Source organism: Scyliorhinus torazame, chromosome 12 (assembly GCF_047496885.1).
Source record: "Scyliorhinus torazame isolate Kashiwa2021f chromosome 12, sScyTor2.1, whole genome shotgun sequence".
In the NCBI taxonomy this organism is placed as follows: domain Eukaryota; kingdom Metazoa; phylum Chordata; class Chondrichthyes; order Carcharhiniformes; family Scyliorhinidae; genus Scyliorhinus; species Scyliorhinus torazame.
The window spans coordinates 54,684,622-54,709,515 of NC_092718.1; the positions used below are offsets into that span (position 1 = coordinate 54,684,622).

The 24,894-nt window shown below is 50.6% G+C and overlaps 1 protein-coding gene across 3 annotated transcripts in view; it reads left to right on the forward strand.

The window, feature by feature from the left end:
- The window catches only part of LOC140386406 (transmembrane 6 superfamily member 1-like), a 100,023-nt gene that overhangs the window by 19,730 nt on the left and 55,399 nt on the right, over positions 1–24,894 (forward strand). For 2 of the 3 annotated variants that reach the window (XM_072468722.1, XM_072468723.1), the window contains 2 exons: positions 1,675–1,757; positions 2,222–2,340. In XM_072468722.1, coding sequence (XP_072324823.1) covers positions 1,675–1,757; positions 2,222–2,340 — 202 coding nt within the window. Of the gene's footprint in view, positions 1–422; positions 560–1,674; positions 1,758–2,221; positions 2,341–24,894 lie in introns of those variants that run through there. The other variant, XM_072468724.1, reaches the window with a different exon arrangement.

The window sequence follows — 24,894 nt, forward strand, 5'->3', positions numbered from 1 at the left end:
GGTGGGGTTACTGGGTTACAGGGATAGGATGGAGGCATGGGTTTAAGTAGGGTACTCTTTCAGCCAGTGCAGACTCAATGGCCGAATGGCCTCCTTCTGCACTGTAAATTATATTCTATGATCTATGGGTATGGGGGAAAAGGCAGGGGAATGACACAAAGTCATGATGATCGTTTGGGGAGTCGGTGCAGACACGATGGGCCAAATAGCCTCCTTTGATGACCACTCATCTGATGAAGGAGCTCTGCTCCAAAAGCTAATGATTCCAAATCAACCTGTTGGACTTTAACCAGGTGTCGTAAGACTTCTTAATGTTCCCACTCCAGTCCTACGCCGGCATCTCCACATCGTAAATATTTTGCGCATTAATTCAGATGAAATTTACTTCACTGCATAGTCCATTTGGCAACAAAGGTTTGCTTGTATTGTTCTTCCAATTTTCTTCCCCTTGCACCTATATGTCCAAGAGTCATTGATTCACTCTGGGATACAGTTCACAGGATTTGCAGCTTTTTGGTACATCACCGAAGGGGTTATTCTTCAAGCGCGAGTCTGGATGGTGAGTTGAGCGATTTGACCCTAGCTGACCACATCTACATTTCACTTTGTTCTCAGATATCTCTGTAATCCAGCTCATATAGCAGTAATAAATGTACAGTTTGATAAGGCACTGAGCAATGCAGACGTTCGAAGGCCAGCCATTTAATTTTCTCTGCACCGAGTGAGATGGAATGCTGGCAAGGGCAATACAATTGGTCTCTTAGGCAACAAAGAGCAATAATCAATCCAGTGCTGATTGCTCTCGAGCTTCTTGGAAGTTTGTTTGGGTGGTACCCTTACCATGCTGTCTGGGCTGAGAGCAATTGTTAAAATGTCTGTGTTTGAATGGCACCCCGACACCTTCTGTTGAAGCTGATGAAAAAGGTTGGGCACTTGACAGGGTAGATGTTGAGAGGTTGTTTCCCCTTCTGGGTCAGTGTAGGACGAGAGGGCATACTCTCACAGTGAAATGTTGCCTGTTTAAGGTCAGGTTGAGGAGGAATTTCTTCTCTCAGAGGGTAGTGAATCTGTGGAATTCTTTACCACAGAGAGCTCCAGAGGTTGGGTCATTATGTATGTTTGAGGCTGAGATCGACAGATTTTTAATCAGTAAGGGAATCAAGGGTTTTGACGATAAGGCAGAAAGGTGGAGTTGAGGATTATCAGATCAGATCAGTCATGATCTCATTGAATGGCAGAGCATCATCTATGGGCCGAATGGCCTACTTTTGCTCCTCCACCTTCTGGTCTTATGGAGTGCGGTACTGTGGGAGCCATGCTCTAAAATGAGTTAGCACTTTCAGGAGAGAAGAAATTCTCTCCCTGAGAAGTTGGGGCTTGGTGTGTGTGGCGCAGTAAAGGAAATTGAAAGAAGCATATTCTGCTAAAATGCCCTATGTTGGGAATTTTTCCAAAAGCACATGGTACATGTCCTACTTTTAAAAAGTAGCACATTTCTTCAATTGGAAATGCGTTGTGCATTCCATTAACATGTTTATAAATGCTTCCGGAAGAGACTTTCAGTTCAGTAAAATGATTTAGCCAGAGTGAGGAATAGCTTTCAAATGTTTTAATTTGTGCAATGTTTGACTGTTGGTGGTACTGCATGTGAGAGCCATGCTTTATATTTTTCAGGCAGAGTTACAGGACCATTGGCTTATACTGGGTTGGATCGATTCTGATGAGTACTATGGTATTCTTATCTGGAAACCTTGTGGGTAAGAACAAACATATTCTGGCTCCGTGTGCTTTACTGTGTCCCTTGTCTCTCTTTGCATCTCATCTTGCAGACATGCGCTCTGGAGATATCCTGCATTATGTACATAATAATAATAATCTTTATTGTCACTAGTAGGGTTACATTACCATGCGTGTGGATGTGCTAATCTCGCTCTCTCTCACTCACTCACTCTTTACCTTTCTATCTTGTTCTCTCTTTCTCTTTCTTTTTATTTCTTCACCCAGTTTATTAGGTTTCAACATCGGGTTCTTAAAGAATAGAAACATATTTTTAATGAAAAAAATGCCAATTTAAAGTCATGTGACCTGACAGGATCTAAAGCTAATTTGAGGAAGGGGTTGAACAGAGAGAACCTGAACCAATTCTCTTACCTTTTTTATTTATGATTTGTAGATTACTAGTCTTAGTTCTGAATCTTCTTTCCTTTTGTACATTCACTAGGGAAATACGGCACCAAACTTGGTCCTGTCAGCCTCCTCATTGTCCCTTACCTCGTCCTTCCCATGTGGGCTGTTCTTCAAATTTCTAACCAGCCTCTAGAGAATGAATCTGCACCTAAGGTTAGTACCTCATCTTAATTGTCAACAGTCTGCATTAAGAATTGACTTTAGTGCTGGGATAAAGTTGGGAACTAAGTTGTACTGCTGAGAAAGATCCCATCTACTATCACTGGTAATGGGTTGATTTAGCAATCTGAACTACAAAGTGAATAGAGTAGTTCTTTTTCTTTGCGCTCTTCATCCTTGTCTCTGGAAAGGACACGTATTGCCCACCCCAGGTTGCCCTTGCAAAGGTGGCTGTGTCCCTTCTCTGGAACCACTGAAGTCCATCTGGTGTAGGTACGCCCACAATGCTGTTAGCTCAGGAGTTTCAGGATATTGATCCAGCAGCAGTTCAGGAAAGCTGATGATATGTCCCAGCTGGGATGGTGTGTGACTTGGAGAAATAAAACTGGAATGGAAGTAATGGTTTTGCCAAATACCTGTTGCCCTTTCCCTTTTAGCGATTGGAGGTTGTGGATTGGGAGGCATTGTTGAAGTAGCCTTCACCCGCTGCTGGAGGACACATTGACCGTGGGTTTGCGCCCATGTTCACCACAAACGTAAACGGCGATGTGGGCGTGTATTATTGCAAGGCGCAAAAATGAAAATGTCACTGGGGAGATCTCCGTTTCTGAGTTTCTCCACTTTTCACCCGTGACATAATGAGGTTCCCGCCCAGCAAGGTCAGGAATCTCATTTTAATAAATTGACATACAACTGTAGGGCTTCTCCACTGTATGTCCCTCCCACCCCCTTCGCCAGCGTGATGTCATGTCAGCGAGGTTTACAATTGTTTTTTGGGAAACATGAACCAGACAAAGGGAACCCACTGGGGGCACACAGGTAAGTACAGCCCCTTGGGGGACGGGACATGCCCAGGCATTAACCTGACACTGCCCCGAGGCACCCGGGGAACTTTGTTGGTGCGGGGTAGGGGGTTATCCCTTATCCATGGGGGGTGGGGGAGAGTGGGGAATCATGGCACCGTATTAGGTCCCTGCTCAGAGTGCTGCAAAATGCAGTGAGAAAAGCTGGCTGCACGGTGTGCGAGCTGCCCACCGGCTCTCTCACCTCAGCCTGCACTCTGTGAAAATAACAGAAAATCCCGCCCGTTGTCACCACCGCTCACCAGTGGTAGATGGAGTGGATGGTCAAGTTGTTGGGTGGACTGCTGATCAAGGAAGCTGTTTCGTGCTGGATGATTTTGAGCTTCTGTGGTGTAATTACAGCTGCACCCATCTAAGCAATTGGAGTATTCAATTGCACATGTGGAATTTAACATCAGCTTTCTCTAGTTCTAGTGATTTTTATCTATCCAGTGACTCATTGTGGAAGATGCATACCAGGTGAAGTTTAGCCATGATGTCTTTCTTGGCCAGCAGCCTTTCAGTGCTCAACATTTAAAATCACAGGAAGAATGGATGCTTGAGCAAGGCAGCAGAGGCCACCAGACCAATGGAGTAGCACTCCAGCATGAGTCAACATTTTGAATGGAGAAGGGAAGAGATTGTGGAGGGGAAAATGGGTTGGGTATATATTAATAATTACAATTTAAAACTTTATATATTGTGAGGTTTGTTTTTAAAAAAATATTTGGAAACCTCGATGAGGAGAAAGATTCTGAAATATTTCAAACTGGATAATCTCATCAAACAAACACATCTTGATGGTTTGATTATTCCTGATTTAAGTGTGGCCGTTGAACATAAGAACATAAGAACTAGGAGCAGGAGTAGGCCATCTGGCCCCTCGAGCCTGCTCCACCATTCAATGAGATCATGGCTGATCTTTTGTGGACTCAGCTCCATTTTATGGCCCGAACACCATAACCCTTAATCCCTTTATTCTTCAAAAAACTATCTATCTTTATCTTAAAAACATTTAATGAAGGAGCTCTACTGCTTCACTGGGCAAGGAATTCCATAGATTCACAACCCTTTGGGTGAAGAGGTTCCTCCTAAACTCAGTCCTAACTCTACTTCCCCTTATTTTGAGGCTATGCTCCCTAGTTCTGCTTTCACCCACCAGTGGAAACAACCTGCCTGCATCTATCCTATCTATTCCCGTCATAATCTTATATGTTTCTATAAGATCCCCCCTCATCCTTCTAAATTCCAATGAGTACAGTCCCAGTCTACTCAACCTCTCCTCGTAATCCAACCCCTTCAGCTCTGGGATTAACCTAGTGAATCTCCTCTGCACACCCTCCAGTGCCAGTTAAGCTCCATCCCTCTAGCAATGAAGGACACATTTCCATTTGCCTTCTTAATTACCTGTTGCACCTGTAAACCAACTTTTTGCGACTCATGCACTAGCACACCCAGGCCTCGCTGCACAGCAGCATGTTTTAATATTTTATCATTTAAATAATAATCCCTTGTGCTGTTAAATCTACCAAAATGGATAACCTCACATTTGTCAACATTGTATTCCATCTGCCAGACCCTCGCCCATTCACTTAGCCTATCCAAATCCCTTTGCAGACTTCCAGTATCCTCTGCACTTTTTGCTTTACCACTTATCTTAGTGTCGTCTGCAAACTTGGACACATTGCCCTTGGTCCCCAACTCCAAATCATCTATGTAAATTGTGAACAGTTGTGGGCCGAACACTGATCCCCGAGGGACACCACTAGCTGCTGATTGCCAACCAGAGAAACACCCATTAATCCCCACTCTTTGCTTTCTATTAATTAACCAATCCTCTATCCATGCTACTACCTTCCCCTTAATGCCATGCATCTTTATCTTATGCAGCAACCTTTTGTGTGGCACCTTGTCAAAGGCTTTCTGGAAATCCAGATATACCACATCCATTGGCTCCCCGTTATCTACCGCACTGTTAATGTCCTCAAAAAAGTCCACTAAATTAGTTAGGCACGACCTGCCCTTTATGAACCCATGCTGCGTCTGCCCAATGGGACAATTTCCATCCAGATGCCTCGCTATTTCTTCCTTGATGATAGATTCCAGCATCTTCCCTACTACCAAAGTTAAGCTCACTGGCCTATAATTACCCGCTTTCTGCCTACCTCCTTTTTTAAACAGTGGTGTCACGTTTGCTAATTTCCAATCCGCCGGGACCACCCCAGAGTCTAGTGAAGTTTGGTAAATTATCACTAGTGCATTTGCAATTTCCCTAGCCATCTCTTTTAGCACTCTGGGATGCATTCCATCAGGTCCAGGAGACTTGTCTACCTTTAGCCCCATTAGCTTGCCTATCACTGCCTCCTTGGTGATGACAATGCTCTCAAGGTCCTCACCTGTCATAGCCTCATTTCCATCAGTCACTGACATGTTATTTGTGTCTTCCACTGTGAAGACTGACCCAAAAAACCTGTTCAGTTCCTCAGCCATTTCCTCATCTCCCATTATTAAATCTCCCTTCTCATCCTCTAAAGGACCACTATTTACCTCAGCCACTCTTTTTTTATTTGTAGAAACTTTTACTATCTGTTTTTATATTCTGAGCAAGTTTTCTCTCATAATCTCTCTTGTCTTCTTTCTAGCTTTTTTAGTAGCTTTCTGTTGCCCCCTAAAGATTTCCCAGTCCTCTAGACTCCCACTGATCTTTGCTACTTTGTATGTTTTTTCCCTCTTTTTACCGTCCTTCCTTTTTGTTGGTATAAACCTTTGCTGAGCACTGTGAAAAATCACTTGGAAGGTTCTCCACTGGTCCTCAACTGTTTCACCATAAAGTCTTTGCTCCCAGTCTACCTGAGCTAGTTCTTCTCTCATCCCATTGTAATCTCCTTTGTTTAAGCACAAAACACTAGTGCTTGATTTTACCTTCTCACCCTCCATCTGTATTTTAAATTCCACCATATTGTGATCGCTCCTTCCGAGAGGATCCCTAACTATGAGATCCTGAATCAATCCTGTCTCATTACACAGGACCAGATCTAGGACCGCTTGTTCCCTTGTAGGTTCCATTACATACTGTTCTAGGAAACTATCACGGATACATTCTATAAACTCCTCCTCAAGGCTGCCTTGACCGACCTGGTTAAACCAATTGACATGTAGATTAAAATCCCCCATTGCTGTACCATTTCTACATGCATCAGTTATTTCTTTGTTTATTGCCTGCCCCACCATAATGTTACTATTTGGTGGCCTATAGACTACTCCTATCAGTGACTTTTTCGCCTTACTATTCCTGATTTCCACCCAAATGGATTCAACCTTATCCTCTATAGCACCGATGTCATCCCTTACTGTTGCCTGGATGTCATCCTTAAATAACAGAGCTACACCACCTCCCTTACCGTCCACTCTGTCCTTCCGAATAGTTTGATACCTTCGGATATTTAACCCCCAGTCGTGACCATCCTTTAACCATGTTTCGGTAATGGCCACTAAATCATAGTCATTCACGATGATTTGCGCATCAACTCATTTACCTTATTCCGAATACTACGAGCATTCAGGTAAAGTACACTTATGTTGGCTTTTTTACCTCTGTTTTGAATCTTAACACCTCGATCAGTAACCTCTCCTAAGTTGTATTTCCTCTTAACCTTTCTCCTAATTTTCCTTGTCGTTGAACCCATATCTTCATGTAACAACCTGCCGCGTCGCTTACCATTATTAATGTTTTCACTTCCCGTTTTATTCCTTATAGTATTCCTGGTCCTATACACTGAGCTCCCCTCAGTCACTGTACTTTGTACTGTCACCCTTTTTGATTTTTGACTATGGCTTCTCTGCCTTAAACTTTCCCCCTTACTGCCTTTTGTTTCTGTCCCTGTTTTACTACCTTCCAACTTCCTGCATCGGTTCCCATCCCCCTGCCACATTAGTTATTTCTCTTCCCAACAGCTCTAGCAAACACCCCGCCTAGGACATCGGTTCCAGTCCTGCCCATGTGCAGACCGTCCGGTTTTTACTGGTCCCACCAACCCCAGAACCGGTTCCAATGTCCCAGGAATTTGAATCCCTCCCTCTTGCACCAGCTCTCGAGCCATGCATTCATCCTCTCTATCCTGACATTCCTACTCTGACTAGCTCGTGGCACTGGTAGCAATCCTGGGATTACTACCTTTGAGGTCCTACTTTTTAGTTTAACTCCTAACTCCCTAAATTCAGCTTGTAGGACCTCGTCCCGTTATTTACCTATATCGTTGGTGCCTATGTGCACCACGACAGCTGGCTGTTCACCCCCCCCCCCCCCCCAGAATGTCCTGCAGTCACTCCGAGACATCCTTGACCCTTGCACCAGGGAGGCAACATACCATCCTGGAGTCTCGATTGCGTCCGCAGAACCGCCTGTCTATTCCCCTTACAATTGAGTCCCCTATCACTTTCGCCCTGCCATTCTTCTTCCTGCCCAGCTCCGCAGCAGAACCAGCCACAGTGCCATGAACCTGGCTGCTGCTGCCTTCCCCTGGTGAGCCATCTCCCTCAATAGTATCCAAAGTGGTATATCTGTTTTGCAGGGAGATGACCACTGAGGACACCTGCACTGCCTTCCTACTCTTGCTCTGTCTTTTGGTCACCCATTTTCTATCTCCCTCAGTACCTTTCTCGCTATGCTACTCACTAAACATGCTATCCACGACGTCCTCAGCATTGCGGATGCCCCAAAGTGAGTCCATCCGCAGCTCCAGAGCCGTCAAGCGGTCTAACAGGAGCTGCAACTGGACACACTTCTTGCACGTGAAGGATCCAGGGACAGTGGACCTGTCCCTGAGCTCCCACATCACATACGAGGAGCATGACACTGGTCTGAGATCTCCTGCCATGTCTTAAACCTTCTGTTAACTTCAACAATTACAATTCCCCCCCCAAAATTAAATAAATAAATAAACAACGAAGTAAACAATAAATAAATATACCAATGAAAAGAAACGGAAAAACAGAAACACTACTTACCAGTCACTTACAAGGGATAAAAAGCACTTCCTCCCCATCCAGCTTCGAATTCCCACCTCGATTCAAATTCCCGAACTCACCCTTGGTTCTGTCTCACTCTGGCTGTGTCTTCTCTAGCTCACTGGGAGAACCCACTGGGAGTGAGTTTACAAGTTGCGCTTGATAAACTGTCCTGAATTGACTCCCCTCCCCCACCTGCTTTTAGATCAAGGGAAATTTAAGTGACTGACACTTAACTGCCAACCAGTTATATGAGTGGGTGGGGCGGCCCTTGTTAACCGACACTGCACAATTCTGGCTTAATTTAAATAAATTTAAACTCCTGAAATTTAAAAGGAGCTGCCTTACTGATTTGTTTCAATTCCTACCTAGATTCAAATTCCCAAACTCACTCTTGGTTCTGTCTCACTCTGGCTGTGTCTTCTCTGGCTCACTGGGAGAACTCACTGGGAGTGAGTTTACAAGTTGCTCTTTTTAAACTGTCCTGAACTGACTCCCCTCCCCACCTGCTATTAGATCAAGGGAAATTTAAGTGACTGACACTTAGATGCCAACCAGTTATGTGAGTGGGTGGAGTGGCCCTTGTTAACCTACACTGCACAATTCTAGCTTAATTTACATTAATTTAAACTCCTGAAATGTAAAAGGAGCTGCCTTACTGATTTGTTTCAATTCCTACCTAGATTGAAATTCCCAAACTCACTCTTGGATCTGTCTCACTCTGGCTGTGTCTTCTCTGGCTCACTGGGAGAACTCACTGGGAGTGAGTTTACAAGTTGCTCTTTTTAAACTGTCCTGAATTGACTCCCCTCCCCCATCTGCTTTTAGATCAAGGGAAATTTAAGTGACTGACACTTAACTGCCAACCAGTTATGTGAGTGGGTGGGGCAGCCCTTGTTAACCGACACTGCACAATTCTAGCTTAATTTAAATTAATTTAAACTCCTGAAATTTAAAAGGAGCTGCCTTACTGATTTGATTCAATTCCCACCTAGATTCAAATTCCCAAACTCACTCTTGGTTCTGTCTCACTCTGGCTGTGCCTTCTCTGGCTCACTGGGGGAACTCATTGGGAGTGAGTTTACAAGTTGCTCTTTTTAAACTGTCCTGAATTGACTCCCCTCCCCCACCTGCTTTTAGATCTAGGGAAATTTAAGTGACTGACACTTAACTGCCAACCAGTTATGTGAGTGGGTGGGGCAGCCCTTGTTAACCAACACTGCACAATTCTAGCTTAATTTAAATTAATTTAAAGTCCTGAAATTTAAAAGGAGCTGCCTTACTGATTGGATTCAATTCCCACCTAGATTCAAATTCCCAAACTCACTCTTGGTTCTGTCTCACTCTGGCTGTGTCTTCTCTGGCTCACTGGGAGAACTCATTGGGAGTGAGTTTACAAGTTGCTCTTTTTAAGCTGCCCTGAATTGACTCCCCTCTCCCATCTGCTTTTAGATCAAGGGAAATTTAAGTGACTGACACTTAGATGCCAACCAGTTATGTGAGTGGGTGGGGCAGTCCTTGTTAACCTACACTGCACAATTCTAGCTTAATTTAAATACATTTAAACTCCTGAAATTTAAAAGGAGCTGCCTTACTGATTTGTTTCAATTCCTACCTAGATTCAAATTCCCAAACTCACTCTTGGTTCTGTCTCACTCTGGCTGTGTCTTCTCTGGCTCACTGGGAGAACTCACTATGCTATGTTAATCTCATAGCTCCCAAAAGTTGCAAGCTCAATTTAGCCGATTGGTGACATATCAGCTCCTTGCCGATTCAGCCGGTACCTCCTGCTGGCCCAGGGGACATTATACACTTTGGAGGTTCGTAGAATTCTTACCATAGTTAGTCAGTGCTCTTGCAGGATTATTGGCACCCCGCCTGAAATATTGGGCGAAATCTAATGGCAGTGCTGTGCTTGACCCGGGCCACAATATGGCCAGTGAATCTTGTGAGAGGCCTCTCGTGAGATTTACCCGGCTCGCTACGCTTCACGATCTTCACTAACAGGATCTGGATTCCATCTGCATATTAAAGTGTGCAGTTAGGTGCCAGAATCGAATCCCCTCGCCGAGGAGACCCCAGCCGGGCGCCATTTAGCACTGGTCTCCATAAATTGGGACCAGGTGGAATGGTGATCGGAGCCCCTCTTGTGGTTGGCCTCTGGGCATGGTGGCACCCTGGCACTACTGACGCCACCTGAGCTGTGTCACATGGACACCAGGCAATGCCACACCCAGGTACCAGACTGGCACTGCCATGCTGCCCAAGTGGCACTGCAAGGCTGTCAGGGGCACTGCCAGGCTTTCGGTCCCAAAGTGGCATTTTGCCTGTGCTGAGGTCCGGGCCTGGGGATGCTCTGCTCTTATGAGGTGTGGTGAGGGGGGCTTGAGTACCCCTCAAAAGGTAAGTTGGGAGAGTGTCTGGGAGTCACGTTGAGGGATCAGGAGATCTCTTCCTGCACTGGCAAGTGGAGCTTCCCAGTGCAGGAAATGAAGGTAAGTGAGGCTGGGAGAAAGAGTCCCGTTTGATAGCCCAAACAGCGGGACTCTTTTTGTTTGCTAAATCGTGCCCAAATTACTTTCCCCTCATTCTTTATTATGTAATGGGGGCGTCAGTTAGCTAGAGCTGTGATGCAGAATGATAAGAACAGTATGGGCTCAAACCCTGTACCTGCTGTGGTAGCCCATGGAAGCCTGCCTCCCCACCTTACCACACACTTTGGGGAGTGGTGCCCCTCAAACTATATAAAAGCAATTGTTTCTCTATGGTCCTTTGAGGACAATGACTAATTAACATTACCATTATTTAATGCAATTAATTACCCATTTCAATGTGGAACTAGACATAATTGCAATGACAATAATGAACAAGATAAAAATTATATGCTAAAAATTATATACTCTTAAAATTCTCTTTTAATATAACATATTCTAGCATGGACAATCTTAAGAATGATTCACTAGTTATTTAATAATGAACAGGTTGACATTTGCATAATCTATTTTTAACAGAGCTAGTGTAAGGTCTGGCAAGGAGTTCAACATTGTTCAATGTTGATACAGTAGAGCTATATTTAGATGAAATATGTTGCTTAACTTGACCTAATTATTTTCTGTGTGCGTGCATGTGCCTGTGTGTCTTTGTGAGTACGTTATACATATATATATATAGTTAGGAAAAGGTATTTTAAAGGTTTTTCATTTGCATTGGTAAACATCAGAAATAAGGTATAGTTTTAAGTGGGTTTAACATAATGTTCATGTGCCTTGAAGGGTAAAGCCGAAAGTTACATTCATGCTGGACAAACAAAGGTGTTTATATGTGTGGGGGTTGGTTAAGTTCCAACTGTGTAGGATACGGACAAGATGGGAATAGAGGGATACGGACCCCGGAAGTGCAGAGGATTTTAGTTTAGAAGGGCAGCATGGTCGGCACAGGCTTGGAGGGCTGAAGGGCCTGTTCCTGTGCTGTACTTTTCTTTGTTCTTTGTGTTTCTCTTGTGCTTCAAGAGGGTTGCAGCGTGAAGAATAAATAGTAGTAGCTTAGCACAGGAGGCCCCTTTCCTTTGTTCTTAGTTGTAACTGAAAGCCAGGGCAGTTGGAGATATGTAGAGAATGAAAGGCAGCTCTCACAGCTCTGCTAGAAGCAGTTAGTTTATTTAATCAGGACATGGGGAGTCCACAGCAAGTAAACTAAAGAACTTTGGTTTATTTACAATACTGTCTATATATTTCTCGGTAGATCTCTAATGGGTTTCTTTGTGGTTGGTGTCTTATTAACCGGCCTTTAATACAATGCTAAATTGAGTTCCCCACCCCTCATTGGGGGAGCTCATATTCCGTGAGAACCACGAGGAAGATAATCATTCCTACCCCGTAAGTCCCATGCAGGATATTAGAAGGCTAGAGAGGGAACATCTCTCTCAGCTTTGCTATGAGAAAAACCATACCATGGAGTAATGAGTGGCTAGTTAAGATAACTAGAGAAATTAAGAGAAGTTTCCAAACAGTCTGAGGTTAAAGATACCCAAACAGAGATCTGGTCAGTAAAGACAGACAGAATTGAGAGGCACGCTGAGATGCCAGAAATACATCAGAAGTGATTTTCAAGTTTGTGTGATTTTACTACACTCCGTGAGATATGAGTTAAAATAATTATTGAAATGAGTGCCTGGATCGCAGAGTTTGTGTAGGAGCCTGTAAGACAAAGAAATCCTAAAAGGGATGATGTGGAATCCTGAAATGGATTTCAAGTTAAAAGTGGAGCGGTCGGAGGAAAAAGTGGAAGCTTTATTTTATAGAGTCATTTGTGAAACTTGGATTGGATCTTGGAATGCAGACTTCCAAGGGAAAACATTATTATTTTTTCTTTGTTCGTTCATGGGACGTGGGCGTCGCAGGCTGTGTGAGAATTTATTGCCCATCCCTAATTGCACTTGAAGGGGCAGTTAAGAGTGAACCACATTGCTGTGGGTTTGGAGTCACATGTAGGCCAGACCAGGTAAGAACACCAGACTTCCTTCCCTGAAGGACAATAATGAACCAGATGGGTTTTTACGATAGTCAACAATGGTACACCTCTTTTCATTCGTTTAAAGTTAGGGGGTTGTAAGCCATGGCTTTCAGCCACTCCTCCTCTGACCACCCTGATTTGCATATATGAACATATATCACGATGACTTCCTACATCCCTGGCATATCCACACATGGAATGCATCCTAAATGGAATTGCCACGGTAGCTCTTATGGGATGGAAAGTTGGCGGAAATGGATCCCATTCCCACAAAACAATTTTGCGAGGCTCGATTTACACTCCAAGTGCATCGCAAAATGTAAGTAAATTTGGGGCCAGTATCAAATTTCACAAATCCTGGCTAATTCTCAACTCCCTGACCAGTTTCATATAAGCATAGCATGCCACAAGGCACTAATTTGTGATCTAGTACCATGACTGAATTAGCAGCGTCTGTGTACTTTTCTCCTTATGTGCTACATTGGTGTGAAGTGGAGTTGAGACAGATGTGGGTAGGGAGAAGACCGTGAGCTTTGGGCAAGGTGTGGAAGATCAGCTATCCAAAATTTAATGCCAGAAGCCATTACCAGCGGAATTGTTTCGGTAACTGTTTTAACCTGCCTGGATCCTATTAGCTGGGGACAATTGGTTACCCCATGATGTTATATTTTAGGGAACATGAGCTCCCCCAATATGGGGGCGGAGTAATCGTTAACCTTTCAACTGTATAAGTAGAGCTGGCCCGTATGGTACCGGCTTGAGATAGAACCAGTAGTGAACGACTGGTGCTGTGTAAATATTGTTTAAATAAATGTTACTTTATGTTTGACTCAACAAACCCGTGTTGGCCCTCACAAAAGTAACCTTGACAGGTTAGCATCTCGGAAAACGAGAATTAATGACCAAGATATTCCACTTCTTTTTTTAAAATAAATTTATAGTACCCAATTCATTTTTTCCAATTAAGGGGCAATTTAGCGTGGCCAATCCACCTACCCTGCACATCTTTGGGTTGTGGGGAGAATGTGCAAACTGCACACGGACAGTGACCCAGAGCCGGGATCGACCCTGGGACCTCGGCGCTGTGAGGCAGCAGGGCTAACCCACTGCGCCACCGTGCTGCTCGGATATTCCACTTCTGATGACATTCAACCTCCTGATTAAAAGATTAGTGATAAACGCAGCAGGCCACATGTTTTCCTAACCTCAGTTTCCTGTATGTTGGAAACAAGCACGCAGATGAAACCAAGATTGGGCATTTCTTCACGCTCCACTTTAACAGCCAGGGCACCCGCGTCACCATGGAGGCCCTATATGCCCATGCGGCTCAATCCATCCATTTCAATGTAGACCGAGCCCACCATGATGCCTGGGCAGCAGGGTTTGCCAACATCACCGGGATGCCACAGGTCCAGGGGGTGATTGATGGGATGCATGTCCCCCTACGAGCGTCTGCAGATAACAGGCCGCTGTACACAAACTGAAAGAGGTTCCACTTGATAAAAGTTCAGCTGGTGTGAGACCATCAGCTGTGCATCATACACGTCTATGCCCGATACCCGGGCAGTGTGCAGAACGCCTTCATCCTGGCACACTCGTTTAGCGATTCCTGACATGTTCGAGATGCCCTGCCAGCTGGGGGGTTGGCTCCTGGGCGACACTGCGTGGCTGATGACACCGATCCGGAGGCTACAGACCGACGCGGAGACCCACTACAACAACGCCCGTGCAATGATCAGGTCTGTGATCAAGCGGTGGTTTGGCCTCCTGAAGATGCGGTTCAGGTGCTTGGACTGTTCTGAAGGGGCCCTCGAGTATGGCGCTGGCTGGGCACCCGCATCCTGGCGGCCTGCTGTGTCCTCCACAACATTGCGCAGCAGAAGTGCGACGTGCTGGAGGAGGAGGATGATCTGCAGTCCTCTTCGATGAGGAGGATGCCGGCGAGGGCAGGACCTGGAGCCCAGGCAGGCTCGGGAGGCCGCACAATGTGTGCACCAGGGCCAATACGCACGGGACGCTCTGATTGCCTTCAGGTTCACCGACAATGGGTGGGATGGAGGGAGGGGACTGGCCAGGGCAGGGACACCGCATTCCACCCCCATACCACCCCTCCCCATTCTCAGGCCAATCCCGCCTGCAACTCCCTCTGTCGCACTACGGGGCAGGGGTGGGAGGGGGTGGGGGGGGAGCGTTGGCAGTTCCAGCGGGTCTGGTCCATGGGATGACGGATGATGACAACCCGCTCTGCGATGAGCTCTGGTGCCCCACATCGTTTGGCAATGTTTCGCTCCTGCCCACGGTTGCACTTCCCACTGTCCACCTGGGTGATCCCTACATGTGAGCTGGCCATTCCGTCATATGGTTCCTTCGAATTCCTGGGGTGGCGGTGGTCGGAATGGTCTGTGGGGAGTGAATGGAGACCAGGCCACCCACGGGGTCTGATCATATTTCCTAACGTCCGCCCATTCACACCCCCCACCACCCCAGCCAACCCACCTCTCACACCCATCGGACAGAGCATCATGGCAGATTGTAATGGTTGGCGTCCAAGCTGCTGTCAACAATGGTGCCCAGCTCATGGGGGTGCTCAGGCTGTGGCACTGGCTGTGTGCGGGGGAACACCAGATGGATCCACCCCATCTCCAGCAGGTCCTACAAGACACAAGGCAAGACATATGATTAGACCGCGGACCGGGGAGGGAGAGTGGGAATGGGCGTGGGGGTGGGTGGGGATGAGGGTGATGGTGGGGGAGTGCGTGGTGTAGGGTGAGGGTGGTCTGGGGGTGAGGGTGGTGTGAGGGAGTGGGTGTTGTAGGGTGGGGGTGGTGTGGGGATGAGGGTGATGTGGGGGTGATGGGCTGTGTTGGGGTGAGGGTGATCTGATGGTGATGGTGGGGGAGTGGGTGGTGGAGGGCGAGGGTGGTGAAGGGGTGGTGTGGGGGTGAGGGTGGTGTAGGGTAAGGATGGCATGGGGGTGTGTGTGGGGGAGTGGGTGCTGTAGGGTGAGGGTGGTGTGGGGGTGAGGGTGCTGTGGGGGAGATGGTGGGGGAGTGGGTGGTGTAGGGTGAGGGTGGGGGAGTGGGTGGTGTGGGGGTGAGGGTGGTGTGGGGGTGAGGGTGGTGTAGGGGTGAGGGTGGTGTGGGGGTGAGTGTGGTGTGGGGATGAGGGTGGTGTGGGGGTGAGTGTGGTGTGGGGATGAGGGTGGTGTGGGGGTGAGTGTAGTGTGGGGGTGAGGGTGGCGTGGGGGTGAGAGTGGTGTAGGGGTGATGGGCTGTGTTGGGGTGAGGGTGGGGGAGTGGGCGGTGTAGGGTGAAGGTGGTGTAGGGGTGAGTGTGGTGGGGTGAGGGTGGTGTGGGGGTGAGGGTGGTGTGGGGGTGAGGGTGGTGTGGGGGTGACGGCGGTGTGGGGGTGAGGGTGGTGTGGGGGTGAGTGTGGTGTGGGGGTGAGAGTGGTGTAGGGGTGATGGGCTTGTTGGGGTGAGGGTGGGGGAGTGGGCAGTGTAGGGTGAAGGTGTAGGGGTGAGTGTGGTGGGGTGAGGGTGGTGTGGGGTGAGGGTGGTGTGAGGGTGAGGGTGGTGTGGGGGTGACGGTGGTGTGGGGGTGAGAGTGGTGTGGGGGTGATGGACTGTGTTGGGGTGAGGGTGGGGGAGTGGACGATGTAGGGTGTGGGGGTGAGGGTGGTGTGGGTGTGAGGGTGGTGTGGGGGTGAGGGTGGGTGAGTGGGTGGTGTAGGGTGAGGGTGGTGTGGGGGTGAGGGTGGGGGAGTGGGTGGTGTAGGGCGAGGGTGGTGTGGGGGTGAGGGTGGTGTGGGGGTGAGGGTCGTGTAGGGTGTGGGTTGTGTGGGGGTGAGGGTGGTGTGGGGGTGAGGGTGGTGTGGGGTTGATGGGGGAGTGGGTGGTGTGGGGGTGAGGGTGGTGTGGGGGTGAGGGTGGTGTAGGGGTGAGGGTGGTGTGGGTGGTGTGGGGGTGAGGGTGGTGTGGGGGTGAGGGTGGTGTGGGGGTGAGGCTGGTGTGGGGGTGAGCGTGTTGTGGGGGTGAGGGAGGTGTGGGGGTGAAGGTGGTGTGGAGGTGAGGGTGGTGTGGGGGTGAGGGTGGTGTGGGGTTGACGGCGGTGTGGGGGTGAGAGTGGTGTGGGGGTGATGGACTGTGTTGGGGTGAGGGTGGTGCGGGGTGAGGGTGGTGTGGGGGTGAGGGTGGTGTGGGGGTGAGGGTGGTGTGGGGGTGAGGGTGGTGTAGGGGTGAGGGTGGTGTAGGGGTGACGGCGGTGTGGGGGTGAGGGTGGTGTGGGGGTGACGGCGGTGTGGGGGTGAGGGTGGTGTGGGGGTGAGGGTGGTGTGGGGGTGAGGGTGATGTGGGGGTGAGGGTGGTGTGGGGGTGAGGGTGGTGTAGAGGTGAGGGTGGTGACGGTGGTGTGGGGGTGAGGGTGGTGGGGTGACGGTGGTGTGGGGGTGAGGGTGGTGTGGGGGTGAGGGTGGTGTGGGGGTGAGGGTGATGTGGGAGTGAGGGTGGTGTGGGGGAGAGGGTGGTGTAGGGGTGAGGGTGGTGAGGGTGGTGTGGGGGTGAGGGTGGTGTAGGGGTGAGGGTGGTGAGGGTGGTGTGGGGGTAGGGTGGTGTGGGGGTGAGGGTGGTGTGGGGGTGATGGACTGTGTTGGGGTGAGGGTGGTGCGGGGGTGAGGGTGGTTTGGGGGTGAGGCTGGTGTGGGGGTGAGGGTGGTGTGGGGGTGAGGGTGGTGTGGGGGTGAGGGTGGTGTGGCGGTGGTTTTGGGGGGGGGGGGGTTGCCATGCATGTCATGGGGAACAGCAACTCAGGAGGATCTCACTTCCTCGCCCACAGCCGAGCTTCATCTCGGCAACCTCCCTTTCCTCCGGCCGCCGACCACGTCCGGGGCCCACTGCTCGGCCACATTGTGGGGCCGCAGGTCCAGCGCTCCCCCTCCTGTCTTCTCCTGCTCCCGGCGGTTTTGCGCGGCCTTCTCCTGGGGTGGGGGAGAGAAACAGAAAGCAACAGTGTTAGACCCCCGACTCATGCAGCCCAGGGTGTGGGCAGCTGGTGGCCTCAGTGGCCAGTGCACCTGGCCATGGAGGCCGGTAAGTGTGCCAGCATATGGGGCAGGGTAGGGCTTCGGTCGCCCTCCATGTGGGGGGGGGGGGGGGGAGGGGCTAGGGTACGGGTGTGTGGAACACGAGTTAGTGCCAGGGGAGCAGTGCTGCCTACTCAGCCTGGCTGCCCTGAGGCAGTAGTGCAGTTTCTTCCAGCACTGCTGTCCAGTCCGGACGGTGTTACTGGTGGCGCTGAACGCCTCTGCCACCCGTGCCCAGGCACGACGCATGGCAGCAGCTGGCAGCCTCTTTTCCGGGCCGTGGTACAGGGTCACCCTTCTCTCCTCCACGGCATCCAGCAGGGTCTCCAGTTCGTCGGTGGTGAAGCATGGAGTCGTTCCCCTTGTTGACATCTTGTTGGCGGGGATGAGGTGAGTGGCTAGTGAAGTATGTATACGCAGCTGCAGCTTGTCACTCTCACGAGTGTCAATCGTAGGTCTGGCGAATTGGTCACCGTTTCTCATTAGAATCGATTGTGTTCCACGTGGCGCCGGTTCTCGCCCCTCAACAGTCGCAGCCCCAGTTTTGCTGTTGCGGAACTTCACGAATTCTGCGTCGGCAACAACACTTAGGGCAGGATCCTCTGTTTCCCGGCGCCGATTTCGGAATCGGCGATCGGGCGGAGAATCCATTTTTATGACCGAATTGGGGGCAGCGGCTGTTATCCGCAGGTTGCGTATGCGCCACTCCCTCCAAAACGGCGTCATCGCGGCGCTCGCTGCACACCATCGGGATGGCCTCAGGACATCACCTGAATGCTCTCCCCCGATGCTCCAACCCCAATGGGCCAAGTTCCCGACCGCGCGGTTGTTCTCAGCGGTCGGGAACCGGGCGTGGCGGCTGCGGACTGTGTCCAGCGCTGCCACAGTCTGGCGGGAGCCATGCCGCTAGCTGGGGTGGGGGGGCTACAGTGAGGGCTGGGAGGGCTGGTGGAGGGTGGCGAGGGGGTGTCCAGGGGGGCACTATTTGGCAGGCCGGGTCCGTGCATGGCCTGCGCTCTGTTGTACTGCGCGACCGCTGCAGGTTGTCGTCATGCGCATGCGTGGCCACAGACCCGGCAATTCTCCGGCCATTTATTTTGTGGAGGCCGGGAGTGTAATGTGGCGCGGCCGCTAGCCCCTCACCAGTTGGAGGATTGGTGCTGGGGCGCTGCCGATTTTTCCCAAGTAAAACGCCACGGATCCTCCGGACATAGCCTCAAAATTGGATAATCCAGCCCTTAGTCTCAGAAACGGAATCCCGCGGCACATGTTCCCAATAGTTCGGGACAAAGAGAGACAGGGACATTTAGCCCTTGACTCTCTGCTATTCAGTGAGATCATGGCTGATCTCTACCTCAACTCCATTCGTTCCATCTTCCCTTCTACTCTTACCCAACAAGAATAGAGCAGTCTCAGTCTTGACATCTTTAATTACCCAGCCTCCACAACCCTTTTTGTGGGACAGTTCCAGATTTCTGCGACCTTTCTATGAACAAGAGTTTTCTGATATCCCTCCTAAATGGCTTAGCCCGGGGCGGCAGGGTAGTGCAATGGTTAGCACTGCTGCCTCACGGCACCGAGGACCCGGGCTCAATCCGGCCCTTGGTCACTGTCCATGTGGAGTTTGCACAATCTCCCCGTGTCTGCGTGGGTCTTGCCAACACAACCCAAAGATGTGACTGATTGGTGGATTGACCACGCTAAATTGCCCCACAATTGGGAAAAAAAAGAATTGAGTACAATAACATTTTTTTTAAATGGCCCAGCCCTAATTTTAAGAGTTGTTCCCCCTTTATTTTTCACTTTCCCACCAGAAGAAATCTTTATTTACCCGATAAAATCAGTTTACCATTTTACCCACCTTGATCAGATCGCCTGTCAATCTCGTGCGTGCGCAGCAGGGTAGCATAGTGGATAGCACTGTGGCTTCACAGCGCCAGGGTCCCAAGTTCGAGTCCCTGCTGGCTCACTGGCTGTGTGGAGTCTGCATGTTCTTCCTGTCTCTGCGTGGCTGTGGTGAACCACTGTAATAGGAGATGTAAGGTAGGACCTGCACTACAGGTTCGCCGGTAGCTCCTGACGACTGGCTCCGCCCACGGAGAACTGTATAAATATGTATGACCTCCAGAGCCCTGCTATGTTACAGCTGCATCAGGAGACCACGCATCTGACTGTAATAAAGCCACAGTTGTACCCAACTTTAGTCTTTGTGCAATTGATCGTGCATCAATTTATTACAGTCAGATTTTCCACAGGATGGATATCCGAATTAAGCCCGATCGCCTGCAGCTGGATCCGCACTCGCCCGACGCCAGGAAAGACTTTACTCACTGGCTAGCATGTTTCGAGGCTTACATCAACACGGTGGACCCCACGCCAATGGAGGCTCAGAAGATAAACCTCCTGTACTTCACACTGAGCTCCAGCGTGTTCCCGTTGATCCAAGACGCCACAAATTACACAAAAGCAATGGAACTCCTTCAGGAACACTACGCGCAGAAGGCGAACACGCTCTTCACCAGGCATGTACTCGCTACCCGCTCGCAACTACCTGGTGAGTCCATCGAAGACTTCTGGCGGGCCCTAATTCCACTCATCCGGGACTGTGACTGTCAGGCCGTCACGGCCGCCGAACACTCGAATCTCCTCATGCGCGATGCCTTCGTGACGGGGATTGCGTCGGACCGCATCCGGGATCGATTACTGAAAGGGGCCACGCTCGAACTGGCGGAGACGAAAACCTTGGCACTATCCATGATGGTTGCATCCTGTAACGTACAATCGTACCCCTCCCGCCGCGCTGCCCACCCTTCTACTCCTTCCTGCCCCTCCTGGACACCGTCGACGACCTCCTCAGCCGGGGCCCTGCCTTCCCAATACGCTTGCACCGCACGCCGATCCGCAAACCCCGGGGGTCCCCGCTGCTACGTCTGCGGTCAGCAGAAGCACCCCCGCCTACACTGCTCGGCCCGCACTGCAGTTTGTAAAGCCTGCAGTAAAAAGGGCCACTTCGCGGCTGTGTGCCAGGCCCGCGCAGTCGCTGCGATCGCGCTCGCTATCACTCCCTCCCCCATGCCAGACGCACAATGGGAGCCGCCATCTTCTCCTCCCGGGTCAATGTGCGACCAATGGCCGCCGCCATCTTGTCCCCCTTCGGCCACGTGCGCCCCATGGGCGCCGCAATCTTGTCCCAGCCCCGCAATGTGCGCACCATGGGCGCCACCATCTTGTCCCCTACAGGATCTCCGGACATCCCGACATCGGAACCGCACACGCTCGCCACCCGAAGCATCCGATGGCTACCCGCAGCTCGCTTCGATGACGCTGGACCAATCTAGACCGCACAACCTGGCCACCGCGTCGACGACGGTTAAAATCAACGGCCGCGCAACCTCGTGCCTGCTGGACTCCGGGAGCACGGAAAGCTTCGTTCACCCAGATACGGTAAGGCTCTGCTCCCTCGCGGTCCACCCAGCCAATCAAAGGATCTCCCTAGCCTCTGGATCCCACTCCGTCCCTATCCGAGGCTTTTGTACAGTCACCCTCACGGTCCAGGGCATAGAATTTAGTAACTTCCGCCTCTATGTTCTTCCTAATCTCTGCGCTGCACTCCGGTTGGGCCTGGACTTCCAGTGCAACCTCCAGAGCCTCACCCTCAAACTCGGCGGGCCCTTACCCCCCCTCACCGTTTGCAGCCTCGCGACCCTCAAGGTCGATCCCCCCTCCCTTTTTGCCAATCTAACTGCGGATTGCAAGCCCATTGCCACTAGGAGCAGATGGTACAGCACCCAGGACAAGACCTTCATCAGGTCCGACGTCCAGCGGCTGCTTAAGGAGGGTATTATCGAGGTCAGCAACAGCCCCTGGAGAGCCCAAGTGGTAGTGGTTAAAACTGGGGAGAAACACAGGATGGTCGTGGACTACGGCCAGACCATCAATCGGCACACGCAGCTCGACGCGTACCCCCTCCCACGCATATCTGATATGGTCAATCAGATTGCACAATACCGGGTCTTCTCAACAATTGACCTGAAATCCGCCAACCACCAGCTCCCCATCCAGAAGTCGGACCGGCCATACACTGCCTTCAAGGCGGACGGTCGCCTCTACCACTTCCTTAGGGTCCCTTTCGGCGTCACAAATGGGGTCTCGGTCTTCCAAAGGGAGATGGACCGAATGGTCAACAAGTACGGTTTGCGGGCCACCTTTCCGTACTTAGATTATGTCATCATCTGCGGCCATGACCAGCAGGACCACGATGCCAACCTCCGCACTGCCACTCTTCTCAACCTGACCTGCAACAAAGAGAAGTGTGTGTTCAGCACGACCCGGTTCGCCATTCTCGGCTATATAGTCCAAAACGGGCTTCTCGGGCCCGACCCCGCCCGCATTCGTCCCCTCATGGAACTTCCCCTCCCCCACTGCTCCAAGGCCCTCAAACGCTGCCGGGGTTCTTTTCCTACTACACTCAGTGGGTCCCAAACTATGTGGACAAGGCCCGCCCACTCATTCAGTCCAACCAATTCCCCCTCGCTGCCGAGGCACAACATGCATTCGCCCGCATCAGAGCAGACATCGCCAAGGCCGGGATGCGCGCAGTGGACAAGTCACTGCCTTTCCAGGTAGAAAGTGACACTTCATACGGTGCCCTTGCCGCCACTCTAAACCAGGCAGGCAGACCCGTGGCATTCTTTTCCCGCACCCTGCATGCCTCTGAAATTCGACACACATCCATCGAAAAGGAGGCCCAAGCTATCATTGAAACTGTGCGGCATTGGAGGCATTACCTGGCCGGTAAGAGATTCACTCTCCTCACTGACCAAAGGCCGGTAGCTTTCATTTTCAATAACACACAGCGGGGCAAGATCAAAAATGATAAAATCTTGCGGTGGAGAATTGAGCTCTCCACCTATAATTACGAGATCTTGTATCGCCCCGGTAAACTCAACGAGCCCCCAGATGCCCTCTCCCGAGGTACCTGTGCCAGCGCACAAGTGGACCAACTCCGGGCCCTACACGACAGCCTTTGTCACCCAGGGGTCACTCGATTGTACCATCTGGTCAAAGCTCGCAATCTGCCCTATTCCGTCGAGGGAGTAAGGACAGTCACCAGGGACTGCCAGGTCTGTGCGGAGTGCAAGCCGCACTTCTACAGGCCAGACCGTGCGCGCGTGGTGAAGGCTTCCCGCCCCTTTGAACGCCTCAGCGTGGATTTCAAAAGGCCCCTCCCCTCCACCGACCGTAACACATACATTCTCAGTGTGGTCGATGAGTACTCCAGATTCCCCTTCGCCATCCCATGCCCCATTATGACGTCTGCCACCGTCATCAAGGCCCTCAGCACCATCTTCGCTCTGTTCGGTTTCCCCGCCTACATCCACAGAGACAGGGGATCCTCATTCATGAGCGATGAGCTGCGTCAGTTCCTGCTCAGCAGGGGTATAGCCTCCAGCAGGATAACCAGCTACAACCCCTGCTGAAACGGGCAAATAGAACGGGAGAATGGGACGGTTTGGAGGGACGTCCAGCTGGCCCTACGGTCCAGGAACCTCCCAGCCTCTCACTGGCAGGAGGTCCTCCCTGACGCTCTACACTCCATCCGGTCACTATTGTGCACCGCCACTAATAACACACCCCATGAACGTGTTTTTACCTTCCCCAGGAAGTCCACATCCGGGGTGTCGCTCCCGACTTGGCTCGCTGCTCGAGGACCTATCCTTCTCCGTAGGCACGTCAGACTCCACAAGGCGGACCCCTTGGTGGACAGGGTTCACCTGCTCCACGCCAACCCTCAATATGCCTACGTTAAGTTCCCCGACAGCCGCCAAGATACTGTCTCACTCAGGGACCTGGCACCGTCAGGTTCCACCCCAACACACACCGCCACCAATGCGCCCCCCCCCAACACCCACCGCGCCGCCAATATTGACCCCACTAGACTACCCCCCCCCGCCCCTTTTCCGCACAAGAGGACGAAGAGGACTTCAGCACGCTCCCGGACTTTCCCAATGACTGGCCAGCATCAGTACCGCCACCACTGCCATCGGTGCCACCTCCACCACCGCCAGCACCGACTTCGCCGCCACCGTTACGCCGCTCCCAACAAAGCACCAAAGCATCGGACCGGCTGAACCTTTGACGGACTCCGGAGCCTCAACATGGACTTTTCTTTCCCTACCACTGTACATAATTGCACTAATTGTATACAGTTTCACGACACCCCCGCTGGACTCATTTTTAACAGGGGGTGAATGTGGTGAACCACTGTAATAGGAGATGTACGGTAGGACCTGCACTACAGGTTCGCCGGTAGCTCCTGCCGGCTGGCTCCGCCCACGGAGAACTGTATAAATATGTATGTCCTCCAGTGCCCTGCCATTTTGCCAGCTGCAGCAGGAGGCCACACATCTGACTGTAATAAAGCCACAGTTGTACCCAACTTTAGGCTTTGTGCAATTGATCGTGCACCAGTGGGTTTCTTCCGGGTGCTCCGATTTCCTCCCACAGTCCAAAGATGTGCAGGTTAGGTGGATTGGCCATGCTAAATTGCCCTTAGTGTCCAAAAATGTTCGGAGGATTATTGGGTTAAGGGGATAGGGTTGAAGTGAATGCTGAAGTGGGTCGGTGCAGACTCAATGGGCCGAATGGCCTCCTTCTGCACTGTATGTTCTATGTCCTATATGCGAGGGAACACAAGGTTTGCATTACCTGTCCACAAAATGTACTCTCCTTGAGGAAGATGACACTTGTGTGAATTGTGATGGCTCAATGGCCGACCTCACCCGCAAACTATGAAGAATATGTAATTTCCTAATTTGCATTTTGTTTAATCTCCATTATCAACTAATTTCACAAACTGACAAAAAACATTCTCCCAACGGGAAGCCTCCTTTCATGATTTGTTGTATCATTTAAAAAATATTTTCTTGTGTAAGGTTGCAACTCTCTGGACTCAGGGGAGGTACCAGAGGAGTGGAGAATTGCAAATGTTACATCCTTGTTCAAAAAAGGTTGTAAGGATAGTCCCAGCAAATACAAACCAGTCAGTTTGACATCAATGGTGGGCCAGCTGCGAGAAACAATTAGACGGTAAAGAATTTAATAGTCA